A 19879-nucleotide genomic window follows, 5' to 3' on the forward strand; every position below is an offset into this window, starting at 1 on the left:
GAGCAAAGCAGCAGTTGCAGGGTGGTTGCAGCTGCTGAGAACCCGAAGAGGGGCAAGTCATGTAAAAGCTTCCATCAACTATGCAGTATTGTGGGCAGATTTTCGCACTTGCATACTGCAGATTGTATTCCAGAAACAGCATGGCTGTCATAAACAAACTAAACATGAGAGAACAGAAAAAACTGTGCTTTTCTGTAAATTAATGTTGCAAGAACAAGAAACACAAAGTACCACATAAGAAAAGAGAGAAGGAGCAAAGTCTGGCGCTAGCTGCCATCATGCACTGGGGAATTCTTGATCTAAGGTCTTGAGTATTTATAACCAAGAATAGTGAAATCAGTAGAAAAATTATGGAGAGTGCACTGCACCAGTTATGAACTAGTGTTGCTTAGTCAAAGTGAACTGAAAATGTTTTCCAAGGTTCACAGATTATTTTATTTATATAATTAATTATGATAAGATTCAAAAGTCTAAGTTGTGGAGTAAGTTATGACGTCACTGGAGTTTATGTCAAACAAGCTTTATTATTAGTGGGTGAACCGTTCTAAAATTTTTATGTTTTTTTTTTTAAAAAAAAAACAAATCGAAGGGTGGTATCTAAATATTGATATAATTATGTAATTGATGTTTTTAAAAATAAAATAAAATAGTGAATTGGGCTAAATTACCTTAATCTTCTATGTTCATTAGTGGGCTTAGAACATGACAGAATTGGGTAGCAAACATTGTGGGCCTACGCTTCACTTTGTAACAGTAACATTAACAGAAACTCTTGTATCAAGGGACAACATAGTCTCGTACATATTTGTCTTCTCCAGCATTTCTTTGAAAGGGATACAACAACGTTTTCCGCTTCAAATTTCTCACAAGAACAGGTACTCCATCAAGCTAACATCTTCGTTCATTGTTTTCCCCCTGATTCTTGATCCAATATGTATGAATGTTATGGTTTATCGATTATTATATATAAACTATAACATAGATCTCTGATTTATAAGCAAAATTCCAAATGTATAATATGACATCATTTTCCAGAATCAATGTGATTGATTTACATATATTTGATATTTCTTGTAATATCAAATTGCAGAGGTTGTTTCCTGGGATTCCTTTCTCTCTTTGTTTGAATACTTGCGATGGATCCGATGAGAGGACAAGGAGGCATTCAGATGCTACTCACTGCAGAACATGAGGCTCAACAAATTGTCACGGCTGCTAGAAACCGTAAAAGAAAATAATTATCTTCATACAATGCATTTATTTTCAAATACATGAACTTTGATATATGTTGTTTCCATGCATACCATATTGTCAGTGAAAATGGCAAGGCTGAAGCAGGCTAAGGATGAGGCCGACGGGGAAGTGGCAAAGTATAAGTCGCATTTGGAAGCCGAGTACCACAAGAGTATTTCTGAGGTTGTTTTCGCATTCTATTACTGCATAATTGTTCTAATATGATCAGCACTTTGTGTTTCTTGTCTGTTGTTTTGCTTTTCCAACATGAACGATGAAGTTACGTGCAGTAACAAAGTTTTGTGACTATCTATGTAGTCAACTGGGAGCTCTGACTCAACGGGGAAGAGGCTTGAGGCAGAAACCGAAGCAAAGATTCAAAACTTGAAGGCAAAGGCCTCGAATGTATCCCCTGAGGTTGTTCAAATGCTGCTCAAGTACATCACAACCGTGAGAACTTGATGTAAGAATGCATGTTTCTTTATCATGTTTATTAGTAGTTGCTTCTGTCGTTCTTCTAATCATCTTCCGATGGAACAGTGACGTCATGATGAAGGTAACCTGGTTATTATCCGATTAACATGGACTAGATAAAAACTTACATGGAACTTCTGATGTGATTCGAATGATTTTGTTCTTAAATTTGTAGTTTTGACCTCTTCTAGCAGAAGGGTCTAAAGAGTCATATTAGTCGGACAACGATTCTGTGTTTTACTGCTGTTGTATGCCGCTGCATATGACAACAATTCTGTGTTGTATACTTGTGTTTTACTGCTGTTGATGCCGCTGCTGAAAGACAGGTGCCTGTTTTTCCCCTACAGATTAAAACAATAAAAGAGACAGATATGCAGAACTTGCTACATCAATAAAAGGGCGAAAGATTATGTCGATGAAGTTGTACTTCTAGAAGATTTACTTATGCTTCTTGCAATACAACTTTTAGCAGTACTTTCCATCCATTTGTTCTCATTTTATCTTCTACAACTATAGATCTGCTCTGGAGTGTATGTAAGAAGGATATTGCAAATACTCCTGTGTTATTGGATTCAGAATAAAGGTTGACACGATCACGTTTCTAATACAAGGAAGTTCGGTTAAACTCATCTTACAGTATGGCCTCTTAAACCAGTCCTATAAAACGAGAAATCACCCCTAAGTTGTCTCCGTTTTCAGCATTTCTGTGTCTTAATGGTGCAGACGATGACACTGTCACTAAAGAAGAATGCAGTACTCTTCAAATTTCTGCACATAAAAGACCAGCATACCTGAGACAGGTCATAGGCACTGAACATATGCCATTGATCATATCCAGATTTCCAGGACCAGGATATTATATGTTTGCCCTCATTCTCGATTAACCACAACGAACGATAAACCTAATACTAGCAATTCCCAAGATTTGTCTTCCAAATTATAGCTCTTCAGCATGTATTCTTCAAAAAGACAGTAGAGTTTTTCCCCTCCTCATGGTGGCACAGCTGAGCATTCTTCTGCTGATCAAGAAATTGAGTGCTACATTCTTTGAAAGAGCTCACATTCAAAGGGAAACATTCCAAGAACCAAGGAATACGATTCATGCACGTTTCGTTACACGAATCAAGATAGATGGTCTTGACACCTTATCATCATATACTGGACATCCGCCAACTCTTGTAAACTGCCTGAAAACGACTTTGATGAGCAAATGCAGTTTGTTTAGGACTAATGCTAGGATGTTTGCACTTATCTTCCAGAAGATCAACCCAAGATTTCCATTCTGTCACTGATTTTTCTTACAAGTTGGCAAAAATTATCCATGGGAGTTGTAGGCACAGAATGCAGGTCCTGGAATTTTTAGGGGCCTTTACTTATATATTCTACAGTTGTAGAAAAGGTTCAAACTTCCTCTGGCTCTTTCTTATCTCTCGGTCACTAATATGCAAAGTTGGAAATTAATATTGTTTTGGAAAATTTCATAGATAACTTTTAAAGAATATAGCAATATGCAAGTGTCCCATTAAGTTAGAACGGACAAAATCTCACGCAACGGAGCAACAATTGAGTCACAAGCCGCATTATTTGACTCCTTTTTGTGGGAACAAGACCATGTGCCCATCCCAAACCCCTCTCATGGGGAGCTAATAATGTAGGCAAATATCCGAATCGATTGTAAATGAGAAATTTGAGTGGTTTATTAGTCCCTTCTTAGACAATAAGCCCAAAGTTCTAATTTCCCTAATGAGACGCTTTTTCAACTTTGAATCATATAATGTGTGAACGGATAATACCTCATGCAACGGATATCGATCCTGTGGGGAGTGCACGCCACATTATTTGGCACTCCCTGTGGGAACAAGGTTGTATGACCGTCTCACACCCCTCGTTTGAAGCTAATAGTATAAGCAAATGTCTCGTATTGATTATATGTCTTACAATTTGTACATGTGCTTGACTTTAGTAGGGGACGAAAATCAGTATTGTGTATCATTGTTTCTTCTAAAATCCCGAAGTTAGGTGAGAGAATTAATAGGAACGCGATTTTATTTTAGAAGACCAATTTTATTTTGCGATATTCGAAAGAAATGACGATGGGATGTTATGGAGAAAATCATAATATGCTGGTGTTAATAGGTTGGGCCGGACCTATAGACTCCATTGTCCTAGTCCAGTCCATCAATTTGGTAGGCCTGGATTCTTTGGTTAAGCCCCGTCCTATAAAGTTATTCAAAGCAGCCCAAGCCCCAAACAAAAGCCCAATCAAAGCTCCAGTCATTACAACTCACGATTATCTTCTCCTGGTGAAGTCGTGATCTATCCGTCTTCTACACTCTTCACACTGGAGAAGAAAGCAATTTGCAGTAAATCACAGTGCCTAAATATTAAAAGCCCGTTAAAATTCACAATTGCTCACTTCTCAAGAAATTTTGATTTTGTAGTTTCCCAAATTTCTGTAAATGCAATCTTGATTTCCAATTTCCCGCAGAAAGAATGTCAGAAGCAACGTCGCAAAGCCAACCTCCGGCGAAGGATTTAATCGGCTCCTACTTCCTCGATCTCTGGTGCCACACTTCCAAAACCCTAGCCGTAAAACCCGAAACCAAATATGCGTCCGAATTTGAAGAGGAAGAGGAGGAATCTCCGACAGAGTTAGATACTGTAAATAGCTCCGGCGGCTTCTCGGTGGTGGGCCCCGACAAGCTTTCCCTTTTGTATCCCAGCGTTAATTTGCATGGACACGACGTTGGAGTGGCGCAGGCGAATCGCGCTGCACCAATGAAGCGGCTTCTTTATTATTTTGAGATTCATGTAAAGAACGCTGGGTCAAAGGGGCAAATTGCCATCGGATTTACTACCTCTGCTTTCAGACTCCGCCGCCAACCAGGGTATATTTGCGGTTTGCCAATTTGAAGCGTGTTATAACCCTGGATTCATGGGGTTTTCCTTGTCCTTGTTAATTTATCTTGAGTTTTTTTAGTGATGGAGGTTGATTTGGGGATTTGGTTGGGGATTTTGATCTGGTAAAGAGTAGTTTTGTTGTTAGAGATCATCTGGCGACGAAAATGAAGCCACTGCTTAATTCTTTTGCTTATCCTTTTTACGTTTCAAAGAATGTGTTTTTGGAAGTTGAAGGTTGCTTCAAATAGCTGGTATTTTTTATGAGTGGTGATACGGGGTGATATGCTATTTCTGGAGTTGTACTATGCCTTGTTTGGTTGGGGGAAAACAACTTTAGCTGCATCAGTATCTTGTGATGTTTTGCGCATTTGTTTGCCTATGCTTTCAGTTACTTCTCCTCATAAGGAATTTAGGAATTGTTTGTGCATTACTGATTACCATCTTATCATAATTATACTTTTGGTTTCTTCATATGTATTTTTCACATGACTTTAAAGTTATTGTTTTAGTTGTCTTTATAGTCTCTTTCTTTTCTGAGGTTAATGGCCAAGCCTTATTGTGTTTCAAAATGGAGAAACTGAATGAAACAAAAATGTAGTTACAAGAGTCAAGAATGAGATAGATTGAATGGCGACTCACGATAATAATTCTTAATAGAATAGTTGAGAATTTCAATCAACTATTATGCTTTTTAAAAATTCAAGCTCTAATCTTATTTTGCTTTAAAGTTCTTTCTAGAGCTTCTGATTAAGTGGTTCTCTGTTGTTATCTTTCTGGTGGTGGTTATTTGATTTTGAAGTTCTCATTGATGCTTCTATATCCGACAGCTGGGAAGCAAACAGTTACGGATATCATGGTGATGATGGGATGCTTTATCGTGGACATGGAAAAGGAGACACATTTGGCCCAACCTACACAACTGGTGATACAGTTGGTGGTGGTATCAACTATGCAACACAAGAATTCTTTTTCACGTAAGTTAGTCTGCAATTTAGATTCACCTTTATACTGGATGTTTTGCTTGTGGATACAACTTACATGGGTCCTTAGGATTGAGAACAGAAGTCGCCCATACCTTTTTCAATTAATTTCTAATGGTATTTGAGATTTTATTTATATCCATACAGTTATTTCATCTATTTATTTTATTTCTAAAATTTCTTACGATATTTTCCCTTTTACCAGAAAAAATGGGGTTGTAGTAGGCTCGGTGTATAAGGATGTCAAGGGTCCAGTGATACCTACAGTTGCTGTCCATAGCCAAAATGAGGAGTATGTATCTTGTTTAAAGTTTTCGTATCACTTGTCTCATTTCCATGTTTGTTATCTGGACATGCTACTGGTCACTGGTTCTGGCACTATAGGTCCATGTTTGTGGTCTGGACATGCTACTGCTCACTTGATCTGGCAATGTATGGTCCAAGGAGGTCAATTTTTTATAGATATTCTTATGGTTAAGTGTTGATCTTATTATGACAGGGTGACTGTAAACTTCGGAAAGGATCCATTTGTCTTCGATCTTAAAGTAAGTTTTACTTTCTTTTCTTGGTCAACTCCTTTCTCAAAATAAGCTAGCTGGATTTGTTCCACTTGTTTATAAATTATCCTTTGCTTAAATCATGTTAGTGCCCAAGAAGTACTCATTTATGGAAAATTATCTACCAATTTGAAATGCCTGCTAGCTTATTAGTCAAGTTTGGAAGATGCCTACTGTCAAGTTTTATGATTTTTTTTTCTAATTATTTGCTTTAAACTTAATCTTCAATTCATGGACTTTGTTTCGGGTACACTGTGTAGGTAACTTTGAACATAGCTCCGCATTTCTGTAAAAAAGAAAGGAATTCTTAATAGAATGTTGGGAATGTCAAAGTATGTTATGGTATTTAATCTACCCATCTGATGTCGTGAATCCATTGATCAGGCGTATGAAGCAGAACAAAGAGCTAAACAACAGATAAAAATTGACAATATCACAATACCACAGGATGCCAGTTATGGGTAAGTTTCAAAAGCTTTTGATAAAGAAGGGTTCAGGATCTGCTATATCATAATATGCTATAACTAACTCTTTGAAAGCTTTGAGAATGATCTTTGGTAAACATTAAGTCCCAGTTTATTAATTCAACCAGCCTTGGTTTTATGTCTTTGTGGTATGAGATACAAATTTGTAAATATTCTTCGTATCAGCATGACGTATATGATTGTGCTGACAGATTTTTCAAAATTGTCCTCAAATGCATTGATGCCTCTTCCAAGCTAAAACTTCCGTTCACAATTTTGACATCTTGATACTGGGTTTAAGTCCAGAAAAGAGATTGATGTATGGTGTAAAGATTCTAAAGAAATACATTGCTGACATCTTAGACAAGAAGATGGTAAAATTAGTGCCCGGACATCTCACGCTCTTTTTATATCACTTTAAGATTAAGATTTGCAACTCATATTTTCTTTCTTAATTGCATTGATTTTTTGTTTTCCAGAATAGTTCGATCCTATTTACAACACTATGGATATGAAGAGACTCTAAAGTTGTTTGACATTGCTGGTCAAAGTACTGTGCCTCCCATTTCTCTGGTTCCAGAATATGGTTTTAGTGAGGAAGACAGCATGTATGCATTGAATCAGAGGAGGACTCTTCGACAGGTATGACCTGAAGCATGGTTCTTTTCTTTGTATTTACTCTGTGTGAGCTTCATTGTTCTGACTTTTTCATCATTGAATTTAAAGAATTTCCCAGCAAGCACTGACTTTTTTCATCATTGAATTTAAAGGTTATGTCGCAGTAACATACTTCTCGAACTAATTATTTTTGGGGTTGAACAATGCATACTTGAGTTGCTGTAATAATATTGTCCTTAGTGCTAATTTTTCGTTTCAACATTTTGTTTTAGCAAAACTTGGTGTTCTGACTTTCCATTCTATTATTACTGGCTTTTATTATTATAATAAGTTGCTTAATTGGTCCTTTGCAGATTAGTCTTGATTGATTAATTTTCTTCTTGGTCATGTAGCTAATAAAGTCCGGAAAGATTGATGAGACATTTTCAACACTTCGCAAGTGGTATCCTCAGACTGTTGAGGTAGATTATCTAATGCTCTTTTCTGCCGAATTGGTAACTTCCAATTATCTTGATTGTTTTACGTAGTTAGCTTTTCAAACATTCTTAACGCAGAGGACTTTATTGGTTGTCACTGTATCAATATAATCTGTCAGGATATGTTTGTATAAATATTGTCCTCCATTTTGAGGTATATCATTACTTCTACTATAGTGAACACTCTTAGTGCAGCCATGAGGTTTCTGCGTGGTGTTTTTCTGGCTGATAATCATGATTTACTATGGGCTTATCCTTTTCAATTCCCAAGTTCCCAGAATAAGTCTCCTTTTAGTTGAAGTACTGTGCTTCAGAATGTCACTGGATTATCTGATGCTTTAATGATTAATACTTATTTATCCCATCAGTTGATTATTATTCTTTACAATGCAGGATGACACGTCAACCATTTGCTTTTTGCTACATTGTCAAAAATTTATTGAGCTTGTCCGGGTAATCATCTTTCTCTTGTGTCATTTATGGGATAATGGATGTATTTAGGTGTCTGAACTCCACTTCTCATTTGTTTTTCCCCAACATGTGTCTCCCCATTTTTCTCAGTAGGTGAGGTTGGGGTGGGGAATGAATGATGGGAAAGAAGGGTGTGGAATCAATTTGTTTAATCCTGAATGGGTGAGCATTTGGTGCTAGATCACACAAAGTTATATCCATTAAATATAAGTCATTATGTCATGGTTGCTGTTAGACTTGCCTGAATCTGCCTTAACAAGTTGAAAGTGAATCAATTATCTCTTCGAAGCGGTAACATACTTATACTCTTTACTGTAATACATAGACAAAAATGAAGGAACTGATGCCCATTTGTGAAGTAGCCAACTTACGTGATTGCCTTAGGTACAGTTCTCCTCTGTCTAAGAATTTGAAGCTTTTCTAGATGAATTTTAAGCTTTTAGATGGGATAGTCGCCCCGTCTAGTTTCGAGTCTTACCGCCACTCATGCTCAGAGTTTCACATGCTACACTTAATAAAAAAAAAAAAAGGAATTCTCACTGCTCAGAAAGAGGTAGAGACATTAAATTTTCTGTTGCTGAAGTTTTAAAGTATCTGATATCTATGATATTTCAATGGCTGTGTTCTGCTTTGCCTGAATCCTCTAGTCATGCATTCATTTATTAATTTGCCAACTCGAATATATTTTACGAATAGCTTCTGAATTAGGTATAACAAAGTATGAAGGAATATAGGATATGGTTTCATATTCTTTTGTGATTGCTCGGCCTTTGAATGGGAGTTCACAACTCTGTTTATCAAGTCTTATATTGTACTGCAGGATGGGAAGCTGGAGGAAGCTATAATGTATGGCAGAAGTGAATTTGAAAAGTTCAAGAAGTTGTCAGGGTTTGATGATCTAGTTAAGGTATTCCTCTTTATTAAAGTCTGTTGCTTCATAGGAGAAGGAAAATGCTTGCACCTGTTTCATTTAGCCTTTCACCATATGATTGGGTGCAAATACATATTCATTTGGTAATGCATAATTGCATATAGCACAGTGTTGAATGCAAAAAAGAAAAAAAAGAAAAAAACCGGTTGCTCCCCTTTTCTCTTTGTATCAATCTTCAGCTGTTGTTTTGATTGCAACGATCACAGGGATTTTATACCTCTTTTTTCTGTGTTTTGGATGTGAGAGAGTTATGACTTAGCCTTGAACCTCTAGGATCCAGATTAAATTGGATATCGTATGCTGTATGGAAAAATCTCTATTTATCAGATGCTAATGGGAAAACAAAATTTGTATTGATTTTAGATTGAGACCCTCTTGCCAATACATAATTGTGCAACTATTTGATTTTGAGCACCTGCACCACATAGCATTTTCTTTGGTTATTTTGGCATCACTGTCTTCTCCTGCTAGGATTGTGCTGCTTTATTGGCATATGAACAACCGAGCAAGTCATCTGTTGGATATCTTCTTCAAGAATCTCAACGGGAGCTGGTAGCTGATGCAGTGAATGCTATGGTTTTATCAACAAATCCAAAGTTGAAAGATGCTAGCCTCTGCATGCACTCATGTCTTGAGAGACTGATAAGACAGGTTACTGCTTGCTTTTTGGAGAAGAGGTCCTTGAATGGGGATCAGGGTGAAGCTTTCCAATTGAGCAGAATTCTCAAGAGTGGTAAGAAAGGTTAAGCCAGTTCTACCCGTAGACCAGTTAACCTTCTGTGTATATGTTCAGTTGACCTCCTTGGCTACCCTGCATCGGGTTATAAACTTGCGGTTGATATACACAACAGAAAGCCTTGATCTGCAGCAGACCCCTATTCTCCCGTGGTGGCATCCTCTGGTTTGTGTTCACAACCGCTCAATAGATTAGATGGATGAATGGGGTCGACATACTGTATTTCTAGAGATAGAGTTGTCGTCGAACTGAAATTGCTGGAATTGTGATGTACAGGTTGATTGATATAATCTTTTGTTATGGTTGACTCTGTACATGAGGTTTATCTTCCACACAAACGAGCTACATTTCGATTTGGATGGTGAACTACTTTCGGAATGCTATTCCTTTTTCAAATTGCCTGGATCTATACAGCACCGAATGTAATTTATATTACATGATCACCAAGTAATTTTGTTAATCTATGAAAAATTTGATAGAAGGTGCGCTAGAGATAGATCTTTTACTCCAGACGCTAGACGATTTATCTTAACTTGAGAATGAATTTGTTTATTCTTTTCGCATTTCTTGTTTGTTATACAAATCTTCTAAAAGACAGTAACTTCACGTCCCACAATTTTAAAAAGAAATAGTTATAATTAACTCAATTAAATCGAATATTTTCCTAACATAACGGAAGGAAATGGTCATGAGTATGACAAAGAAATGGAAGATTATTCGATTTATTACGGATCACCTCATTAAGGCATAACTCAAGATTTAGATTGAATTAGAACGAGTTAAAAATGGTAGGTGGATTGAATTAGAACGAGTTAAAAATGGTAGGTGGGGTATTAGAATTATTTTCCTTTTGAACAGAGGGAGAGGGTGAAAACTGCATTGCAAAGTTGGTGGACAGTAAAAAACAAGAAAGAATATCAATGGATCCCTTCTATTTTGGGAACGTGAATTGCGCTCCTTTTCTCACCCATCTCTTTCTCTTGCTTTGTCTGTTCTTCCTCAGATGGAGAAAAGGGATCATTCATATATACATCTATTCCAAATCCAACATTCATACGCAGGTTAATTTGCCGCCTTTTCTCCTTTACTTTCCCCTATACTCCAGAATACAGAATTTCTGGAGTTGAGGGTCAACCACCCTTTGTCCATCCTCCCCGCCACAAACTACCTTTTGTAAAGATCTCTCTCTCTCCCTCCCCCCTCCCCCGCCCCCTCTATCTCTCGGTGTCTTGCATGCATGGTTGTTGTATATGATAATATAGTATGTGTAATGTGTGTAGATCTTCTGTTCTGAGTCTTGGATCCTGATATATGTCCAAGAAATCGTTGATGCGAGTAAAAATGTTGGACTTATGTGTGGGATTCTTGCAGTTTTTTTAGAACATTAGGAACAAGCCGTTTCTTCAATGGTTAAAATATGCTTTTGTTTGGATCAATAGAAAACTAGCATTGTGTTCCAGGGAGGGAACACATTTTGGGTCGGGGCTCGTTTATTTTGAGAGGTTTGAAACTATTTCTGGGATATTGCATTGGTTCACTTCATTCTACATCTGCATTAACGAAGGATTGCAAGATGTCTGGAGTCTAGCAGAAACTTTGTTCAAGAAGTACTAATTGATTGCCTGTTTGGAAGTCATCTGTTCAAAATTTGATATGATATTAAAACATCTTCTATTGCATTGCTTTTAATAAAGATAAAAATTTTCCACATTTCTTAACTGGCAGGCTTGTTCAGGGATGGAAGGTGCAAATGGTTTGTCAAACCTGAAAACCTTGGCTTATACCGGCAGATGTGTGCCACTCTCTCCATATCCCTTCCTATCTACTTCCACATCCTACTCTGATTCTTCACTGGCTGAATCAAAGGGAAATGTGAAGTGTCAGGGAAGTGTAATTAACCACCATCGATGTTCTTCCGAGAGCTTCCTTATAGAGGAGCAACCCTCATGGCTTGATGATCTTTTAAATGAGTCAGAAACTCTTATCCACAGAGGTCATCATCGTCGCTCAGCAAGTGATTCTTATGCATACTTGGGAGAAGCAGCAGAGACATTAAACATAAGTGAGGAACCTAAATATGTCAATGCAAATGTTGGGACCTCTACAAGATCACAAAACCTATTGCATTACAAAGATGTAGACAGCAACTCCACTGAGACCAAGACAAACTCACTAGCTGAGAAAAATAATCAGGTCTTGAACCAATTGCAAATATGAATATGTTATTTGTAGAAGAGATTGCATTTTTTAAGATGGATATGTTATTGCAGGAGTTGGAAGAAGTGGTATCTACTTTAGCTGTAGAGCAAAGCAGAGATGAAACTAGTTCACAGAATCTTGAGGGATCTGCTGATAAAACTGGTGCTTCTCAAAAGTCTTCTGGATCGAAAGATTCGAAGCGTGCTAAACAGTATGAATTTTGCTCATATTCTCCCCTTATTGGCATATAACACTCATCTTCTTCTCAGATGACTCTTGAATGTTTCATCTGTTAACTGTGTGTGAAATTATATTTTTGTCGCAATGAGAGACAAGAATTAAAGTGAAGGAGGTGGCCTTAATAGTTATCTTTTGCTTTCTTTTTGTCGCAATGAAAGACAAGAATTAAAGTGAAGGAGTCGGCCTTAATAGTTATCTTTTGAATTCTTTCTATGTTCTCCCGCCAACAAATATGCAGGCACAATGCCCATCGGTCTAGGGTAAGGAAACTTCAGTACATAGCTCATCTTGAAAGGACTGTTCAAATCTTGAAGGTAAACTATTGTTATATGCTTTTCTTTTTGTAGAAGAGAAGAAGGAAAAATGTTAAGACCCTTTGCTGATCTGTGCATTGATGCTTATGGCACTAAGACTCCCCTTTTACATTTCAGGCAGAAGGATCTGAAGTTTCAGCTGAACTTGAATTCATTGAACAGCAGAATATGATCTTGAACATGGAAAATAGAGCATTGAGGCAGCGCCTGGAGAGTATCTCACAGGAGCAAATCATCAAACACTGTAACATTCTCTATTTTAACCCATACCTTTTTTTTCAATGTATTGCTTCCTCATCGGTAAAGTTTACTCCTTTGAAGGCCACAAGATGTTCCCTGCTGGCCCTTACCAGTGTCAAAGTTTACTGGCCGACTCATCAATAGGCTTTAATCCTCCTGCCAGCCACTTTCATAATCAAATCTGAAGTCCCTTTTCAAACTTTCTGGATTCATATTCTCATTCCATTATAATATGTTCCACATAGGCTGATTTCCATTTTTCGATCTTCCTCTGTCGGTTTCTCCATGAGAATCGCCTTTAAGTGATTCATCAATCAATGACTGTTTAACGCCCTCTTTTTTCAGGTGGGAAATGCTTGGTTTCTGCAAAGCCTAACTTGTTTGTCTCAAAAATGTTTCCCAGGGGAGCAAGGGATGTTAGAGAGAGAAATTGGGAGGTTGCAAACTCTATATCATCTACAGAAGCAACAGCAAATGCAGCTGCAGCATCATCAGCAGCAACCACACAACCAGCATTCCAAACAGCGTCGAAACAGAAGTAGAGATCTTGATCATCAATCAAACAGTTCCACAAAGAATAAGGACAAGGATGCCAGTTCCAGCAAAAATTCAGTTACTGGTTCTGTTCGAGTCTAATCGACCCAAGTGCTATTCCAACTAGCCCAAACACACACACAAGCTGATGGGGGGCACAGAAACATTCTATTTCAGTCCCACCAGTTTCTCCTCTATTTATTTTTCACCTTTTTCCTTATTGTTTTCTGGTTCTTTATTACTTGTGCTGCTGCCACCGCTAGTTCATCACTTCTATTTTTAATGATCTAGATTTAGCAGGGCCTTTCCAATGCTTAAGAAGTCAGCCCTGAACTGTACAGTTGACTTTCAGCAGGGTACTGGTAGCCAGTTGAGGAATAGAAGTGAGCTACCACTTGTTTGAAGTGGTTTTTCATACACTTCTACATGTAGCTTAATTTATATCATTTCTTCTTTCTTGCCAATATTTGTTGATACCACAACAGAAATCACACATCTAAAGCTAAATATACAGCAGAAGCCACCAGTTCTATCAATTTTTTAAGCAAGTGAATTCCCCTTGACCTTGCACCCGTCACGGGTTTGTTCCAATATGTTGAAGCAATGTTTGCACAATAGGGGTTTTCTTGGATGGATAGCCTGATCAAGTCCTCTTTCCTTTAAAAGATTTCCAAGTCTTTTTCTTTTTTTTCCACCTTAAAACAGCCATTTTCTCAAATCTCCACCTGCGATATCTTTGACGATTCTTTAACCAAGCTGAGTAGTCTTTACCTTGTTTGCATTCAACAAAACCGACCAAGTCATCAAAATCACAGATGTTATCGTCCATCTTCAACACACACTTGAAGAACGTCTCCCCGTTGCATGTCTCCTCTGTTTCTTCTTCCAAGCCTCCAACAGCCTCCTCGTGCGTTGCATTTGCCAAAGTTTGTGACCTTAAAGTTTCCTTTTCATTACAATTGTTTTCCGTAACACTGCAAAAGAGTTGACAGTCAGGAAGCAAGACAATGTAACAGAGACACTAGCATGGATAAAAGATCATATCATAGAAGTACTTTAAGTACTGTTTAATGGACTCCCTTGTCTGCGACATGAAGGCATTTAACCACCATAAACTCATACCAACAACATTTGATTGTTTGATAACACATTGATGAATAGGTTTAATGAAAAAATGACTAGGCATTTTACGAATCCTATCATTCTGTCAGAGGTATGCTGTGTCCAAACAAACATAACAAGTGTACAATTCCCTATTTAGCTTTTCAATATTGAATCATGGTCCAAAGTCGTGGTACTCACGATATATCATAAGATATTATTCCATATCGATCGCGGTGTATTGAAATATTATTGGGCAACACGAAGCAAATACATTATGCAATGCTTAAAAGATTACAAAATAATATAAAATTTATGAAAAAGAAAAATAAGCATCCCAAATTACTGCGAAATATTACGAACCAAAGTTTTATCATATCAAGCATTAATCAAATTAAAGGTAAATTACAATGGGCTCTCCTCAGGTTTGCCATAATTACAAATACCCCTTTATTGTTTGAAAAATTGCAAATCCCCTCGTGGAATTAACGGCCGTCTAGCAAATACCCCCTACTATGGGCTGTCACGAGAAAATATTTGTTAGACAATACGTTAATTTTGGGGGGTATTTATAAATTTTCAAACACGAGAAGGTATTTGTAATCGTAACAAGCCTCAGGGGAGCCCGTTCTGATTTACCCTATATTTAATCATAGAAATGCTTAAGATAAATCTGCATCACACCACTGAAGTCTCATGTCTTATTGTGCTTAATGGGAGCTATCAATACTTCACTGGCACAAGGTTTCATTAAAAAACTTGGTCTGCTTTTTGTTATTCGGTCAACTTTTTTATTCTTGATTTCTAGTTTTTCACTGTCAAGGAATGACAACTTCAACGCCCAAGCTGATGGATTTCCATCACTATGAAAGAGGAATGACTTCTAGTCTGGACAACTAGCTTTTACCATCACCAAAACCCTCGAAACCAGGCTGTCAATCGCCAAGATTTTCTCAGCCTCAACAAGCTCCAACAATCAGCACATTACTCAAGTTCAAGACTATCCATCAATGGGAAGGCATGTACCAGGCATTAGATGCTCATATCATTTTCTCACCCATAAAATCTGATATTATCAGTTATATTGTTAGATTCAAGCGATATTATCATTGTATCGGCGATAATACCGGATATTATAGGGGATATTAAATCATTTCGGATAATACATGTAATAGGGTGATTTTCAGTGCTGATTCGGTTAAGTATCGGCCGATACTTCAAACCATGTACTGGATACCTAACCCATCATATAAGTTGACATCATGTTAGAAGTACAAATAAATGCATTCGTTGTGGATCACTAGTCTATAAGTCTATCTTCAAGTATAAATCGAGAATCTCGAGTAACTGGCCAAGCCGCTAAAGTAGCTAAAGTAGTGATGAATCCCATCAGTAAAATGGGTCCTAGTCACACAGGAAAAAATGCACAAGGGCAACGCACCGAACCTATCCTGTTTGAAGCTTAGATGAATCAGAAATCATTTTTTATTTTACATCACACAGACTCACAGAAAATTAGGGGAAACTGAAATAGCTGCAGCGAAGCTTGATAATCCCCTAAATAATATGTTCCATGCAAGTGCTGGTTCTTATGTTAACGTAAGAGAAGGACAAAATGAGAGGTTAGAAACATGTATAGTATCATCAGTTACCTCGAATACAGAGACCGTATCTTCTGAAACTTTGATGCCACCACAAGGCTGGAGCTTTGATCTACCACTGTCTGCATTATTGAAAAACAATTTGAACCTCAAAACACGAATAAATTTCCCATGTGTAAATGTTGAAAGGAACGCAAGAACAGTTACCTCCTGCAACCTGACCACTGGTGATCCGGATGAAGAAGATTCTTTGTAGGAATCAACCATTGATTCCAATGCATCTAAGTCACCCTCCTCAAAAACAAATAAATTCAACAGTGCAAGAATTGTCAACAAACAGGCTTTCACCAAGCAATCAAGCCCACTGGCAAAGCTTAGCGACATCAAGCCGGAAAAATGGAAAAACATCATTTTGGAATCCTTATGCCTCATAGAATGGCTTGACATCACACTCGACAAAACTTGTTGTATCGGTAAATTGATGTCCAAATCTCTGAAACAGGTGATTGTACCCAAAATGATATCATACTCCTTGCATGAAGTGAAGTGTTTCAAGTTTTTCAAGCTTTGAGAATCATCACTATGTCTAAGACACCAAATAGCTTGTAGCAATGAGATGCTCATTAATTTCAATAAAGAAGCAAGGAGATATATGTGCTGCAGCATTGTACCCTCAGCTGGTCGTATTGCTTTATCATCATAGCTTTCAGAAGCCTTGAGAACTAAGCAACTTAAGATGGCTAAACTCTCATCTTGGCATGGTAATACATAAAGGTTTTGACACTCCTTAACGAATCTCATCGAAGAACTAACCAGGTCAGATTTCATTCTAAAGAAGCTATCCTTCTGATTGTGATTTGAAGAATTCTCTAACTCGGTGATTAGACTATCAACCTTACTTTTTGTCTCCGGAGATATGTAAAACTCAAATGGTGGATGAGCAATATCATGTGACGAAATGGATGTAAAGCCCATGGGAAGGGTAGAAGATCCATCTATCTGCAAACAAGACATGTATATGATGTACAAGGTGACTGACTTTTCAAAAGTTGACAGGAAGCAATTGGTGAGTCTACGATCTGGTTTCAAAGTCTTGATATCAATGGCTTCAGAAACTAGTGAAATCAAATGAGCTTGCATATATCTTGGTGCAGAAACCATGAAAGGACTGAGAAGTAATGATATAGCTGCAGTAACACCCAATGCAGGAGCTCCGAAAAGATACTTAAGTTCTTTGGCATGCGTACAAAACAACCGACTGAGAAAATCTCCAAAAGCTTGCTTATCAGAAAATGAGAGGATAAAATGATGACACATTGCTTCAATCAAGATGCCAATATCACAGTGGGCAGAGTGAGGATTAAATAGCATTTCATTGATAGAAGCAACAGAATTAATCAGCTTAAGGCACCCTCTTGATTGCCCATGCACCAACAGCTCATCCACAAATACCTGTCAACACAATTTCCACAACTTGTGAATTATTACAGCAATTTGAAAGATTCAACAAAAACAAATCTCATGCCATCCAAGTGAACTTATATAAAGAGGCAGTGTAATTCTAAAAGAACATAAGATAGATGAGGAAGTAAGTTCTCCAGTTTCCAACTGGGCAATATCTTCAAGGGTGAACAAAATGGCATGAAACCATAGAAACAATTCAGAGATGGACAAAAGTATGACTATGTCTCCCAATAGTCTCAAAGTATTTTGTACTTCTTGCCAGATATTAGATGTCTATGAATTGAGTGAGAGATGCTGATGGGGGCATTTTCTTTCTTTATGTTAGAAAAGGGAGGCACATGAACTAAGCAACGATGCTTTTGTTGGAAACTTGACTGTATCTTTGGTTATGAGTATAATTGTCCACATAAAATCAAATAACATCTTCGATAAGTTCAAATTAATGTGTAAATGCCACAACTTCGTCCCAAACATCAGATTGATATCTGTTGGTCATTGTTTTATATTAGCAAGAGTGCTAATCCATCAGGTTGAACTATGAGAGCCCCAAAATTAAGTGTCTCTTTCACAGCTGATCATCACCAGAAAATTCAACTCCTAAAAGAAGTGCTGCATGATTGTCAACCAGGAAATCACATGGTGAAAATGTTACACATTGACAATGGAAAAATAAGAAAGCTAGGACTGTGACTCCTCTATGCCAAGTAACAGATCAAGAACATGCCATAAAATTACCTCAAGCATTGTAGACTTGAGAAAAAGAAGAGGATTACAAGGCTCCAAAAATTGTATGGAAGCTGTGAAGCCCTCAACATAGGAGGTAGAACAACCATTATCAGCTGGAGCACATTCACGGAAGACTGACTTCTCAAAGACGAATGCATGTGTCCCAGTGTTCTCAACTAAATTTGGTGAAGTCAACTTTCTGAGTATCCTTAAGAAAATCGGCCCTTTTTCCAAGATAAGATTTGGCTTGGCTGCGAGCAAAGTCAATAGTAACATGCAACATCTGAACAGCAAATTCATTATTTCCACAGCATTGCATAGGGCTAGATGGAAGTTACTCTCTCCAAGATCCTTGTTGGCAGAAATACGACAAAAAATTGAGAACAATCGCTCAAATCTTTCCTCCAGTTCTTTGAAGAGTACGTTGGAGAGCTTATAAATGTCTCCACAGGTCACTTTGATCCCTCCATCACAAATTTCAAGGTCAAGTTCAGGTGACCCTACTGCATATTTGGCACTCCACTGTGCGCTAGAAGACAAATGGATGAGAAGGTGATACAAATTCTTCAACACCGGTGGTTTCATTCCCTGAAATATTAAGCCCTGTGTTACAGTATGGAAAACCAGATAGCAACTAGCAAGGTGCTCCACCTAATTAGCCACCCCCAATCCCACCACCACGGACACATACAAATTCAGCACTAAAGATACCAGAGACAAAAATTGGAAATCATCACAGGTTCATCCAGAAAACAAAGTAATACAAAGATGAAACTTTCTTCTTGTTCTGTTTTCTACTCAAAATACATCTTCAAAAAATTTGATGACAATTTTTATTGCCAATTATAAAAAATCCTCCATTGAGAGAAAAAAGATTATAAGTCCCAGATTTCAACTTGTACTTTCAAACCAAAATTACATTATAAGTCGCCTAGTCTTCCTTCATCAAGTTCCTAAACTTTCTGAACCATTTTACTTGGCCTCGGAAAATTCTATTCTACAACTAAAAAAACAACCAGAATGGTCCACACATATAGTGCTTTGCGATACTACGACTTAATTGGCAAGAACTAGTGAAAAAAACAAATTTTACATGAAAAGAGAAACCCCAACCTCAGGCGACTCGATGATATGGAAAAGGAACCTGAAATCGCGGCAATAATCAGAAAAATCTTCATTCGAGCACTGGCTTCGAGACCTTGTCTTGCTAGGGCTCATCTTCGTTGAACCCATCATAAATTAGGGAAACATGAAAAATTTTCCCTAATACATGAAGGTCGGAGCTTTAGGTTTTGGCGCGAAAAGAGATGGTGGTGGTGACTGCAATTCATATTGCATAGCGAGTGCTAGATTTTACTTATGTATGAATGTTTTTGTGTTTTTCAATGAATAAAAACCCATTCTTTTACAGTTTTTTATTTTGAAAATATTTTACTTATGTATGAATGTTTTTGTCTTTTTCAATGAATAAAAACCCATTCTTTTACAGTTTTTTATTTTGAAAATTTAGTACCAATTCAACTTTATTTTCAAAGATAAGTCCATAGTCAAAACTCTACACCAACGTTTCAATCCTCAAGTCAAAAATAATTTATTGGATTTCAAAATTAAGCATGTAC

General features: G+C 37.4%; 4 protein-coding genes across 7 annotated transcripts; 3 read left to right on the forward strand and 1 right to left on the reverse strand.

The window, feature by feature from the left end:
• The first annotated feature begins 6 nt into the window (after positions 1-6).
• Positions 7-2317, forward strand: LOC105175616 (V-type proton ATPase subunit G). The gene is made up of 5 exons (XM_011098117.3): positions 7-875; positions 1091-1224; positions 1316-1416; positions 1552-1696; positions 2055-2317. The coding sequence occupies exons 2-4, from the start codon at positions 1137-1139 to the stop codon at positions 1693-1695; spliced, it is 333 nt and encodes a 110-aa protein (XP_011096419.1). The 5' UTR covers positions 7-875; positions 1091-1136; the 3' UTR covers position 1696; positions 2055-2317.
• A 1681-nt stretch (positions 2318-3998) lies between these two features.
• Positions 3999-10237, forward strand: RANBPM (SPla/RYanodine receptor (SPRY) domain-containing protein). Its single transcript, XM_011098130.3, has 10 exons — positions 3999-4595; positions 5436-5582; positions 5794-5880; positions 6088-6133; positions 6530-6606; positions 7089-7251; positions 7620-7688; positions 8097-8156; positions 8995-9081; positions 9577-10237. Exons 1-10 carry the CDS (start codon positions 4201-4203, stop codon positions 9850-9852), a joined length of 1407 nt encoding a protein of 468 aa, XP_011096432.1. The 5' UTR covers positions 3999-4200; the 3' UTR covers positions 9853-10237.
• A 478-nt stretch (positions 10238-10715) lies between these two features.
• LOC105175650 (uncharacterized) lies at positions 10716-13809 on the forward strand. 3 transcript variants are annotated; one of them, XM_011098154.3, is made up of 6 exons: positions 10716-10902; positions 11567-12034; positions 12112-12251; positions 12519-12594; positions 12712-12838; positions 13238-13809. In XM_011098154.3, exons 1-6 carry the CDS (start codon positions 10762-10764, stop codon positions 13468-13470), a joined length of 1185 nt encoding a protein of 394 aa, XP_011096456.1. In that variant the 5' UTR covers positions 10716-10761; the 3' UTR covers positions 13471-13809. The 3 variants fall into 3 exon arrangements, with proteins under 3 accessions (XP_011096456.1, XP_088733590.1, XP_020554126.1); XM_088877464.1 differs by having other exon boundaries at positions 10720-10902; positions 11577-12034; XM_020698467.2 differs by having other exon boundaries at positions 10772-11014.
• LOC105175635 (2-isopropylmalate synthase) lies at positions 13796-19649 on the reverse strand. Of its 2 annotated transcripts, none has more exons than XM_011098148.3 (5): positions 19405-19649; positions 18270-18848; positions 16278-17522; positions 16122-16192; positions 13796-14342 (listed from the first exon to the last, which is right to left on the reverse strand). In XM_011098148.3, exons 2-5 carry the CDS (start codon positions 18843-18845, stop codon positions 14012-14014), a joined length of 2223 nt encoding a protein of 740 aa, XP_011096450.1. In that variant the 5' UTR covers positions 18846-18848; positions 19405-19649; the 3' UTR covers positions 13796-14011. The 2 variants fall into 2 exon arrangements, with proteins under 2 accessions (XP_011096450.1, XP_011096443.1); XM_011098141.3 differs by having other exon boundaries at positions 19374-19648.
• Between the last annotated feature and the right edge of the window lie 230 nt (positions 19650-19879).

The sequence above is a fragment of the Sesamum indicum genome, linkage group LG2 (assembly GCF_026168435.1).
Source record: "Sesamum indicum cultivar Baizhima isolate 11 linkage group LG2, ASM2616843v1, whole genome shotgun sequence".
In the NCBI taxonomy this organism is placed as follows: Eukaryota; Viridiplantae; Streptophyta; class Magnoliopsida; order Lamiales; family Pedaliaceae; genus Sesamum; species Sesamum indicum.